Genomic DNA, 12978 nt, shown 5'->3' with positions numbered 1-12978 from the left:
TTCCTGATCCAGGCCAGGATGCCACTGGCCCTCTTGGCCACCTGGGCACTCTGCTGGCTCATGTTCAGCTGCTGTCACCAGTACCCCCAGGTCCCTTTCCTCCTGGGCACTGTCCAGCCACACCGTCCCCAACCTGTAACGCTGCAGGGGGTTATTGTAGCCAAAGTGCAGGACTCGGCCCTTGGACTTATTAAACTTCTTCTTGTTAGGCTCTGCCCATCCATCCAACCATTCCGGGTCTCTCTGTAGAGCCATCCTATCTTCCAACAGGTCAACACACGCTCCCAGCTTAGTGTCATCTGCAAATTTACTAATCAAAGATTCAACGCCCTCATCCATGTCATCAATAAAATTATTGAACAGACCTGGCCCCAACACAGATCCATGAGGGACCCCACTGGTGACTGGCCCCAGATGGATGCAGCACCGTTCCCCACCACTCTCTGGGCCTGGCCATCCAGCCAGTTCCTAACCCAGCACAGAGAGCTCTTGTCCAAGCCATGGGCTGCCAGCTTATCCAGGAATATTCTGTGTGAGACAGCGTCAAAGGCCTTGCTGAAATCCAAATAGACAACATCCACAGCCCTTCCTGCATCCACCAGGCAGGTCACCTGGTCATAAAAGGAGACCAGGCTGGTCAAACATGACCTCCCCCTCCTAAACTCATGCTGGCTGGGCCTGATACCCTGGCTATCCTGTAGGTGCTGCGTGATGGCACTCTATATAAACTCCTCCATTACCTTACCGGGTACTGAGGTCAGCCTGACTGGCCTATAATTACGAGGATCCTCCCTCCCACCCTTCTTGTGAATGGGTGTCACATTGGCCAACTTCCAGTCATCTGGAACCTCGCCAGTGAGCCAGGACTGTTGGTAAATGATGGAGAGTGACTTCGCAAGCTCATCTTCCACCTCCCTCATCACCCAGGGATGGATCCCATCTGGGCCCATAGATTTATGGATATCCAAGTGGCTCAGCAGTTCTCTGACTGCCTCCTCCTGGATAACAGGGGCACCATTCTGCTCCCTGACACCATCGACCAGCCCAGGAGGGCAGTTGTCCTGAGGACAAGCCATCTTCCCACTAAAGACTGAGGCAAAGAAGGCGTTAAGCACTTTCGCCTACTTCTCATGTGCAGTTACCAAGTTCCCTCCCACATCCACTAGAGAACAAAGGTTGGTCTTATTCTTCCTTTTGTCATTAATAGATTTGTAAAAACATTTCCTGTTATCTTTTACAAAGGTTGCCAAATTAAGTTTGAACTGAGTTTTGTCCTCTCTAATTTTTTTTCCTACATGCCCTAACAAACCCCTTAAATACTTCCTGAGAGACCTGACCCTCCTTCCAAAGATGATACATCCTCTTTTTATTCCTAAGTTCCTCCAAAACCTCACTGCCCATCTGGGCTGGATGGTTGTCTCGTCAGCGCATCATTTGGCACACAGAGACAGTCTCCTGTGCCCTCAAGATCTCTGTTTTGAAGCATGCCCACCTTTCCTGGGCACCTTTGTTTTTAAGGGCTGCTTCCCAAAGAACTCTCTAAATAAGTTTCCTAAATAGGCCAAAGTCTGCTCTCTGGAAGTCCAGTGTAAGAGTCCTACTGATGTTCCTCCTGCTTTCACTAAATACCAAGAACTCTGTAATTTCACAGTCACTGTGCCCCAAACGTCTTCCAACCACCACATCTCCCACCAGCCCATCTCTATTTGCAAACAACAGATCTAACATAGTCCCTCCCCTGGTGGGAGCCCCTGGTGTCACCGGCTGTGACAAAAAGTTGTCCTCTACACACTCTAAGAGCCTCCTGGACTGCCTCTTTTCTGCTGTATGAAGTTCCCAGCAGATGTCTGGCAGGTTAAAGTTGCCTACAAGAACAAGGGCTGGCATTCTCCAGCTGCTTGTAGAATAAGTTGTCCACCTCTTCTTCCTGGTTGTGGGGTCCATAACAGACTCCTAGTAGGATGTCAGCCTTGTTGGCTTTCCCCTTGATTCTTACCCATAGGCATCCAACCTCATCGTGGTTGGTTTCAATACCTATGGCATCAAAAGCCTCCCTAATGTAAAGGGCCACCCCTCCATCTCTTCTCCCTTTCCTGTCTCTTCTGAAGAGCTTGTAGCCATCAAGTGCAGTGCTCCAGCTGTGTGAGTCATCCCACCACATTTCCATGACGGCAACTACATCACAGCTTTGCTGTTGCACCATGGCCTCCAGCTCTTCCTGTTTGTTACCCATGCTGCGTGCATTGGCATTACATGCACCTCAGCTGGGCTACTGAATTCACCCCTGACTCATGCTTACCACCCTTGGGCTTGCTTCCAGGCAGCCCAGCTGCATCACCTTCCTCCTTCAAACCTAGTTTAAAGCCCTCTCAATGAGTTCTGCCAGTTCGTGAGCTAAAATCCTTCTGCTCTTAACAGAGAGATGGAGCCCATCTAGTTCCAGCAGGCCAGGTGCTGTAAAAGTTGCCTCATGATCAAAGAACACAAAATTCTGTTGATGACGCTGATCCTTGAGCCACTTGTTGATAATGTGGGCTCTCCTATTCCTTTCACTGTTTTTCTCTGCCACCAAAGGGACTGAGCAGAACATTGCCCGTGCTCCTGCCCTATCAACCTCTTGTCCCAGTGCCCTAAAGTCTTTTTAAATTGCCTTGACACTCCTCTTTTTGATCTCATCACTGCGAGCCTGGAGTATCAGCAGTGGGTAATAATCAGAGGGCTGACTCAGCCCCAGGGAGTTTCCTGGTGATATCCCGTACCTGGGCCTCAGGGAGGCAGCAGACCTGGTTAACATATGGGGCCCTCTGATCCTCTCAGAAGGGGGTCACCCACTCTGACTACCCTTCTTTTCTTTTTAATGTCAGTGGTGGTGATCCGTCTGAGAGATGAAGTATAACTGGGAGGCTCGCTGGGCAGATAATTTTCCTCTATGTCATCTGGCTGGCCCTCTAGATCCAGGGCCTCGTACTTATTCTGTGGCACCTTCAGGGTAGGTGATGAGAGTCGGGAGCTAATTTTCACTCCCTTCATCACCAGGTGCCGTCCTCTTGCCTGGCAGTGGGAGTCATGGGAGTCCTCTGACTCTTAGTCAGCCTCCATCAAGAATGGGAGGGCGGATCTCCACCAATCTATTTCCCTTTCACTTTCCCTAATATTCCTTAACCTTTCTACATCCTCCCTAAGCTCAGCCACCAGTGAAAGGAGATCATTCTCCTGTTAACACTGCAGGCAATCTTCTTCTGCAACACCCCTGGTAGCCTGGATAAGCTCAAACGCTCTCCACAGGAATGGGTCTGGACAGACCTTTTTGGAGGGTTCTACTTGGCTACATACACTTTTGCTAACTGCAGCTTTCGATTGTGTAAAAACCATTACCAAAAAACCACCAACCAACCAACCAAACAAACAACCCCAAACCAACCAACCAACAAACTAAAAACCCCACTAGCAGGAGGAAACCTGCAGCCCTGCCTGCTGGCCCTGCCTGTGCAAACTGCAGCGCCACGCCTTCAGAGACACGCAGCATCCGTTTACCTGCGAACTGCCATGCAAACTGCAATGCCACGCCCTCAGAGACATGCAACACCCATTTACCTTCAAACTATGGTGCAAACTGCTGTGCCATGCCCTCAGAAACATGCAACAGCCATTTACCCGAGAACTGCCACACAAACTACAGTGCCACGCCCTGAGACATGCAATGCACCCGTTTACCTGTGAACTGCCATGCAAACTGCAGTGCCACACCCTCAGAGACATGCAACACCTGTTTACCTTCAAACTATGGTGCAAACTACCGTGCCACGCCCTCAGAGACATGCAACATCCGTTTACCCATGAACTGCCATGCAAACTGCAGTGCCACGCCCTCAGAGACACGCAACACCCGTTTACTCGTGAACTGCCACGCAAACTGCAGTGCCACACCCTCAGAAACATGCAACAGCCATTTACCCGTGAACTGCCATGCAAACTGCAATGCCACACCCTCAGAGACAAGCAACACCCATTTACCTTCAAATTACGGCGCAAACTGCCGTGCCACGCCCTCAGAGACATGCAACATCCATTTGCTCGTGAACTGCCGTGCAAATTGCAGTGCCACGCCCTCAGAGACATGCAACACCTGTTTACCCATGAACTGCCATGCAAACTGCAGTGCCGCACCCTCAGAGACATGCAACACCCGTTTACCTTCAAACTACGGCGCAAACTGCAGTGCCACGCCCTCAGAGACATGCAACATCCATTTACCCATGAACTGCCACGCAAACTGCAGTGCCATGCCCTCAGAGACATGCAACACCCATTTACCTGTGAACTGCCATGCAAACTGCAGTGCCACGCCCTGTTTGCCCACTCCTGTTTGCCATGCTCCCTAGAGCCCTCTTCTACTCACCCCACCGCTGGCCGGAGGAAAGCCCTGCCCCGCGTTTGCGTGGCTAACAAGAATGATGTTGGTTTGAGAGAGCTGAGCACACCACTGGTCATGCTCTCTCCCTTTTTTTTGTCAAGCTGCAACAAAAGTCCCAATTTGGTCTCCACCATGTTCATTATTTTTGCTGATGGACCACATTAAACCCGAAATCTGGAATAAATTCCATCCCTGGCCTAAGCTGGCTGTCAGTTCTTGCTGAAGACCATTTCACTTCATTATTAAGCCAATTATCTCTAATTTGTATTTTTATTCTGCTGAATGGATGATCCTTTCTGCTTCCCACTGTCCAAATCTGGCTTCAGGTAATGAGGTGCTTCCCTGGACTGTAAAAGGCAGAGAGGAATTGGGTCACAGTAGTGGACATTCTGCAGGACAGGGAGACCTGGCTTCACTCCATCTCCCAGGAAACCTGGATATTCTCCTTTCATCTCACTGAACTGATCTTTGTTATGTTGAGATAAGGAGCTTTTCAGATCTAGACTACAGATATCCCAGATGTGTCCTCCTTTACTCCTCTGCATTCCAGACTAATTTTAATCCCAGTCTTTCAAATCCCTTTTATCAGCTGGCCCAGCCCTCTGTGCTTCTTTTGGGTTTTGTTTCAGGTGCCCTGTTAACTGATGAAATGCTGTTACACTTTGCCCCATTGTGGCTCTTTAATATTTCCCAGCATCCTTTTTATTTCTATTTTTTTTAAAGTCAAATTTCTCCTCATGTCTCTACTGAATTCTCGTCAGTTACTCATGGAATCTGACTTTTCTTCTTTGATGACAACTCATTCAGGAGCCATCGCTGAGCCAGATTCACCCTCTGTGGAATTCCTTGATTCTGCTGAAATCAGTGGAATAAATCTGGACTTTGTGCTGGCGTAAATTAAATAAAAATCTCCCTAATGTGATCAAGGAGCTTAATATGTCCCCACCAAAAGGCAGATCCAGTTTATTTTTAGATATTTACTTCTTATGATTTAATTGAAGGGCGGGATTTTTTTTCCCCATTCATGAATAGGTAATGGCAACCAAAATGTCTAATTTTAAAATTATAAAATATAAAACATAAAATACATTTTGTGCAGTGGACTCTTACCTGAGAAGTCTGAGCACTCATCAATACCACTATTAATTAAAATTTAAGTGGATTATGTGGCCAGACCCTTCAGAAGTTGGATTTTTCAATAATATTGTGAGTCATAAGCACATCAGAAATGAAAAAATCCTGTCCAAAGTGTAACTGAAAAATAGGAATATTTTTTGTAAGTGCTGTGACATCTGCTAATCTTCCTTGTATTTCTGCTGTCATAAAATTTGAATTTGAGCCAGGCTTTCTTTGACACTTTTGAGACAGTTGGTTATTCTGAAACAGTTTGGAATTATTTGTGTGATCTTGTGTAAACACATCCTTGACATTTGTTTTTATCATCATCAATATTATTGATATTTTATAATAATGATAATTATTTCATAATCAATTATATTATCTGTATCTTCACAGAAACAAAACCCAGTCAAGACATCTTAGACATAAAAGTTTTCATCTTTTAATGCTCTACTTAGAATATTTTAGATATTTTTCTAGTTTTCAGTTATACATTTGTTAGAACAATTAATTTTTTCTCCTTTAAGCCAATAAACTGCTGTAATAATATCACTGTCTTCTCATCTCTCTGCATAGTTTATTTCCTGATGGCCCTGTCTGAACAACGGATTTAGTAGAGTTGACATAAATATAAAATATTGTTCAAAAAAGCCCAGATATAAATGGTGCTAAATCAAAGCATTTTTAGGAAAACATGAAACAAAAAAAAAAGGACTGTGCTTGGAATTGCAGAGACAAAACCCTGAGTGCGCCCTGGCTAATTGTCACTGCTAAAATCTGATTTTATTTTGAATTTGCAGGCAGAACTGGGCACACCGAGGCCGTCCGGGTGGTGTTTGAGCCACAAAACATCAGCTTTGAGCAACTGCTCAAGGTCTTCTGGGAGAATCATGACCCGACACAAGGTAGAGTGATGAGCGAGCCAGTATTTAATTATCTTACTAATTACAGCTGGGATAATTAGTGTTTGAGCTGCATGGAAGAGATGAACCTTGAAATCACACTGGAGCTCAGGAATATGATTGCAGACATTTATTGACAGAGAAAGTGAGGGAGAGGGAGAATGGGAGCACAGAAGCTCTGAATGCCCCTCCTCCCTTACAGCTGCCTGGGCTGGGAAAATTCCCACAGAGTGGCACGGGAGACAATGGAAAATTCTCTTCAACTTTGATTATGACAATTTATTCTGTAATTTCCTTTGTCTCTTCAATTAGAGTGTATTTCTTTGCATCTTCAAAATTTCTATTATTAATTTAATTTAATTTAATTTAATTTAATTTTTAAACTTTATTTTACTTTTATTTTATTTTGCTTTATTTTATTTTAGTTTTTTAAATTTTATTTTATTTTATCTTGTTTTATATTTTATTTTACTTTACCTTATTTTCTTTTTCTTTTAATTTTATTTTCCTTTTTATTTATAATATGTAAATAAATATTTATTTTTAAAATTAAAAATTTAAAATATAATATAATATATTTTATATTATATTATAATATATATATTCATATATAAAATTATAAAATATAATTTAAAAATTATTTATAAAAAAATGTTTTGTGGTTTTTTTTTCTTTCCATTTCTATCCAGGCCCTTTATCCTTCATCAAAACATGAGATTTTACATTTTTCAACAATACTGAGTATATTTTGTGATTAGAAAACGGGAGCAAAAAAGGGGTTAGAGACGTTGTGCAGAGTGGATCATTCTACCTATATGCCTTATGCAAACCTTAGGATTTAATTTATCCTTCTTGGCAGAGGTTTTGTGCTGACACGACCCACATCTGTGCAAACAGAAATGGGAAACTGTGTGCAGAAACCATTTTGGATGTTTATAGAGTTCCAACAAACCTCATCCCTTCTCGCATTTCCCAGAAACGCTGCACACGAGTAACTCATTTCAATATTTGAACAGCCATCGTAATTATGCCACTTGTTAATGCATCTAGGAACAAAAAATTTGCAGATGATACCTCCAAAATGTGATGCCATCCTGGGAAAGAGAAACTCAAAGAGAGATCCAGGGACTATTGTGGATAAGTGTCTTCCACTGAGCCCAAAGTGTTTATTGCAACTTCTGCCTGTTTGGAAAGGGCTTGAGTCAGGAATTTTCTGTCTGCAGGCCCAGGAAATCAGGACATTTTGTGCAGTTCCTCTGTTGCCATCACAGGGATCTATGGAAATACTGCTGGGGATTTGAAGAGGGGCATAAAAAGGATATAGAGCCCAGAGAACTGCCCCAGTGCTGGGAATAAACACACTGAAGAGAGAGAGCACCATGTCAGGGGGGTTAGGTTGGATGTCAGGAAAATGTTCTTCTTTTAGAGGGCGTCAGGCACTGGAACAGCTCCCCATGGAATGGCCACAGCCCTGAGGCTGCCAGAGCTCCAGGGGCACTTGGACAACGCTCTCAGGGACAGGGTGGGATTGTTGGGGTGCCCAGGGAGACCCCAAGGAATTGGACCAATGGTGCTGGTGGGTCTCTTCCCACTCAGGATACTCTGTGATTGCATGATCAAGTCATCCTTGCAGGTACCTCCTGACAGGCTGAGCACCTGACCCCGATAAACCGGAACAAGCTCCAGTAGCTGGGAGCTGAGGTTTGGAAAGTTCCACTGTGGAATGAAACAGCTTCACATCCCTCAGTGTAATTGAACATTGGAGTCTTTTTCCATCCTTTCGAGTCTTTCAGACAGGATAATCCATCATTTTAAAAGAGGGGCCTGATTCCAGTCAGGAGAAGGAATCCTGTGACTCTGTTGAGTGCAGTGACCCGTGCTGTTGATTTATGAGCCTCCCTTTCCAACCCCCTGCCTTAGAACTGTGTTCAGGATAATTCATCTACTCCATCCCTGCAAAACTTGGAGCGCTGCATTGAGACAGACAGGGGGTTGGAACGAGGTGATCTTTAAGGGCTCTTCCAAGCCATTCCAGGATTGTGTGATTCTAAGACAATGTCGACCCTCAAATCACGCTGCTGGGCCTCCCTGGTTTTCTTGTAGATGTTTATGAAAGAGTTTTTCTTCCTGTCCTACCGGTTTTTGGTTTAGATCTTTTTCTTGTTCTTTTTTCCTTTGGATTATCAGGAATTGGCCATCACCAGAGGGTGGCTTCTGTCTTTCAGCCTGGAGAAGAGAATCTTCAGGGCAACATCACTGAGGCCTTCCAGTACCTACAAGGAGCCTACAGGAGAGATGGGGAGGAATATTTGTAAGGGCTTGGAGTGACAGGAAAAGAACGGCTTCAAACTGAAATGGAGTAGGTTTAGATGGGATATTGGCAAGAAATTCTTGGCTGTGAGGATGATGAGGCCCTGGCACGGGGTGTCCAGAGAAGCTGTGGCTGCCCCTGGATCCCTGGAAGTGTCCAAGGCCAGTTTGGAGATGGCTCGGAGCAATCTGGGATAGTAGAAGGTGTCCCTGCCTGTGGCAGGGGTTGGAATGAGATGGTTTTTAAGATCTCTTCCAACCCAAACCATTCTGGGTTTCCATGACTCTCATGGACTGGTTGTTTTGATACATCAGGAGAATTGGTCCACGTGTCTTACTCATATGTTTGGATTCATCCTTATTGCCAGAGCTGGGAACTGATGGGGAGGAATTTATGATTCTTCATCTTCCAGGTATGAGAAATGGATATCTGCTGAAATAATTTGGACAACACCCACCTAATCAATCTTTTGCCATGTCTGTGATCTTGGCTTTGGCAGTGGTTGGGATCAGCCTGTGGCCTACAGGGAATAGGGAAGTGCCTGCAGGACTTCAGGGCTTTAGGATGACTGAAGTTCATTATCTGGGCACACTGATATGTGGATGAAGTGTAATAGTTGTGATAACCGGTCAGATAAACTCATCAGCTGGATTTATGATTCTTTCTGGCTCTAAACCAAAGTAAAATCATGACATTATGTCTTTATATCCTGATACAACTGAGGTTCAGCACCGTTACAGTCTGTGCTTTCAGAAGAAGGCTGAATGTGGCAGATGTGTGATTCACTCTTGGATTCCTGGCAGCTGGGAAGCATCACCTAATTAGCCCAGGCAGGAGGCCGTGCTAATGTGGCTGAATTCCTTCTGGGAATGAGCTCCTGTCTTCATGTGACACTGAGCTGTGGAGATACTGGAGTCCTTCACAACTGCCTCAGGCATCTGTGTTTGGTGTTTGGTGGAAACACTCCCAAACCTCCCAAAGCTTGGATCAGTAGAATTTCCACACGGTTCTTCCATAAAAATTTGCCAAAAGTGAGAGCATTTACTTTACCCCTGGGAAAGATGGAATTGTTCTCAGATGACTTTGCACGCCCCAGCCTCGCGCAGATTGCTTTAACTGGGTATTTTTATGGTTCCTTAATGCTGCATCAAGGGAGGTTGGACACCAGGAGGAATTTCTTTATGGAAGGAGCTGTCAAACTCCCTTCCTGTTGGAGTCCCCATCCCTGGAAGTGCCCAAGGAACACTGAAACTGGACTCAGTGCTCTGGGCTGGTGACAAGGTGGAGATTGGATCTTTAAAGTCTTGGAGGTCTTTTTCAACCTAAATGATTCTATGATTCTGTGGTATTGTTCTAATCTCAGTCCAATAATTTTGCAAAGCTCTTCGCACCTCATTCGTATTTCTTGATTTGAGAAAAACATGAACCACAAAGTCCCAATGTCAAATTCCTGTTTTGTAAGGTAGGGATGGTAGAAGGTCTCTAAGTCGGGATTGTTTCTTTGCCTTGATTTGTACCTATTCCCTGTTTTCAGCCGGCTGTGGGAAAGGTGGCTTTATGTAAAGACACAGAAAGTGAGAGCCACCTCTGTGACCTACCGTGTTTTTCTCCTTTGAAGTTGAGCTGTCTGCACACAGTGAGTTTTATTCAGGCAGCCTTGTGGGAATGCAGGACTCAGTCTGCCAATGAGAAGATTTTGACTAAGAAGACAAATGAGGAGATTTCTTATTCATGAAATTCAGCACAATCTTTGGGTCGATCCAGTGTCTCATGCAGCAAGTGCTGAACTTCTTAAGTACAGCTCTCATTTAAAAACACAAAATCTCAGTGTGTTTTATCTTTTTCCAGAATTTGGGGTAACACCATTTCACCCCTTATACCCCCAGCAGAGAAAATGGACTTGTCTCATTGTTCTGATGTCATTAAACATCAAATGTGTACATTCTGTGGCAGATTAAGACCTTTCAGTATTGGTTTAGTTGGTACCAAGTTGCTGAAGAGTACAGACTGCCAGTCCCATCATTCATCATTTTATGAGTGTATTAATATTCAAAACCTCCTGCTTTCCACGCGGTTGTCCTTTAGAAGAGACTGACACCTCACTGGGATTCAAATTGTCCCTGGGAAGGAGCCTGGCTCTTGTTTAGGGGAGCTCTGGAGTGCACAGAAGTCAATTGAAAAGCGGGAACCTTTGATCAAATCAAACAGTTGAAAGAGATCCTCCCTGATGAGCGTCTCCGAAGTGTGGGACCCTGACAAAGTCCTCCTGACTGTTAATTTAGGCTCTATTTTATAATTCATTAGAATTGGGAGACTGAAAAAGCAACAAACAACCCCCTGACTTCTGCCAAGTGGCATATGGCTGTCATCTCTGCTCAGCCTCCAGTGCCCTGCTCAGCATTCCTGCTCTCCCAGGAATGAGCTGATCTGTGAGAGGATTGCTCGGGTTGGCTCTGTCAGTGCTCGAGATGTTGTTTCTTTGTCATTGATACAGAAAAGAGGGATGAATGGGGTATGCCAAAAATACTGCAAAAGAATCCTTGTAGATAATTTTATTTTTTAATGTTTGCAGAGGTGTAGGGCAAAGTCTGCATTGCCTGCTTTTTTTTTAATGGGGCCATCCTCAGAGCTTTCCAGATTTTTTTAGACTGTAAGCCTGACTGTCCCCTTAGAGTTGCCTGCTGGCACCTCCTTGCTGCCTGTACAGAGGGACTTGGACTTTCAGCCCATCAGTTTCGTGCCTCTTCTGTAGTGCCACAATTTCTGTAAAGTAATATTTGACTTCCCTGTTAGGGAGAAGGGTGATTTTCTCCTCTCTCCCCAACCTTTCAGCCAGATACAAGCTCTTTGTGTTGACTCTGGAAATCACGAAGTTCTCTGCTCAGGATGAAAATTAAGCCTGCATGAATGGAAGTGAAACGTGGTTTCCAGCCAGGATTTAAATTGCCGGGAGCAGGAATGCTGGTGGGATCACCCTTCTGGCATCAGCACTGACCTGCAGTGCCTGAACCAATTCCAAACCTCGCTGTGCTCCTGGTCAGGGAGGAACATGTCATATTGGATCAGATCAGGAAGTCTGGCTGCTCTTTGTGGGGTATCAGAAGCCATTTCTCCAGACCTTTGGAAAAGTCAGTCTAACACCAGAGGAGAGTGTTTGGCGTGGTGCAAATGTGAGTCCTGTAAAGGACTTGAATCTTGTAATTCTCCTGACCTAAGTGCTCAGAAATTTCAACCAATTCAAGGTGGCTTTAAAGAAAGGGTCCTTGCTTTCATGGTCTGTACAAAAGTCAAGCAAGCAACAAAACTAATTTCTTTTTAGAGCAGCCTGGTCTGGTGGAAGGTGTCGCTATCCATGGCAGGAGAAGGAACAAGATAATCTTTAAGGTCCTGTTGGGCCCAAACCATTCTGTGATTCTGTGAAAATGTGTAAAATCCTCTTGCCTCCTTCAGCTCTGTTCTTTCCTGAGCACAGTCCAAACCAGATGCTTGTTTGGGTAGTCCTGCTCCCCACATTCCTCAAAAGTACCCAGTCATTCCCAGCCCATAGGAAAAAAACTCGGGTACAGATACAATTCCCTGTGGTGAGTGCCTGCTGTCCACAAATCCCGTAATTTTTCATTCCTTCTGTCTTTCTGTTTGGATTTTTGAGTTAGTGGCAGAGAGGAAGCCGGGGCTCCCCAGTTTTGGTCGCTCTCCGACCAGAGGGTAAAGGACAAACCGGTGGCCACCGCTGCTCAGGGGCTTCTGGAATTTCCTCTCCAGCCTTGTTGATCCCTTGTGAATAACCAGAGAAGCAAAGTCATTGTAAGGCATCTCATTCCCCTTTTCCTGTCAGGGACAAGTCCTTATCTTGCCTGTGTTTGTGCAGGAAATGTAAGCAGGGCTGATGTTTTTCCAGCAGTTGAGGACCATCTGTCCTACAACAAACTCATCACCTGCCAGACTGGTTCAGAACATCTCTCAGTCCATATGTCTTGTGTATCCATGATAAAGAGGAAATGTAGGAGCCTTTTCTCCTCCCTGTGACCTTCCAAACACGCTGGCATTTAGCCTCGGTGCTGATACAGGAATTCTCCAGATTAATATCTGCTTTTCGTTGTGCTGACCCAGTTTGCTTGCAGAGGGGATATTTATTTCTCCCCAGCTTTGAAGGCCTGTACTTTTTTTAGACATTGCATAAGGAATCTATCATCTGCAAATAATTAAAATTAGACACTAGAAATGACATTGTG

The 12978-nt window shown here is 44.9% G+C and overlaps 1 protein-coding gene across 2 annotated transcripts in view; it reads left to right on the top strand.

The window, feature by feature from the left end:
* Positions 1 to 12978, top strand: part of MSRA (methionine sulfoxide reductase A) — a 236737-nt gene that overhangs the window by 133345 nt on the left and 90414 nt on the right. For both annotated transcript variants that reach the window (XM_040060650.2, XM_058419797.1), the window contains exon 4: positions 6334 to 6438. In XM_040060650.2, the coding sequence (XP_039916584.1) occupies positions 6334 to 6438 (105 nt within the window). The remainder of the gene's footprint in view (positions 1 to 6333; positions 6439 to 12978) is intronic.

Source organism: Hirundo rustica, chromosome 3 (assembly GCF_015227805.2).
Source record: "Hirundo rustica isolate bHirRus1 chromosome 3, bHirRus1.pri.v3, whole genome shotgun sequence".
Taxonomy (NCBI): Eukaryota; Metazoa; Chordata; class Aves; order Passeriformes; family Hirundinidae; genus Hirundo; species Hirundo rustica.
This window is presented reverse-complemented; position numbering and strand designations above follow the sequence as displayed.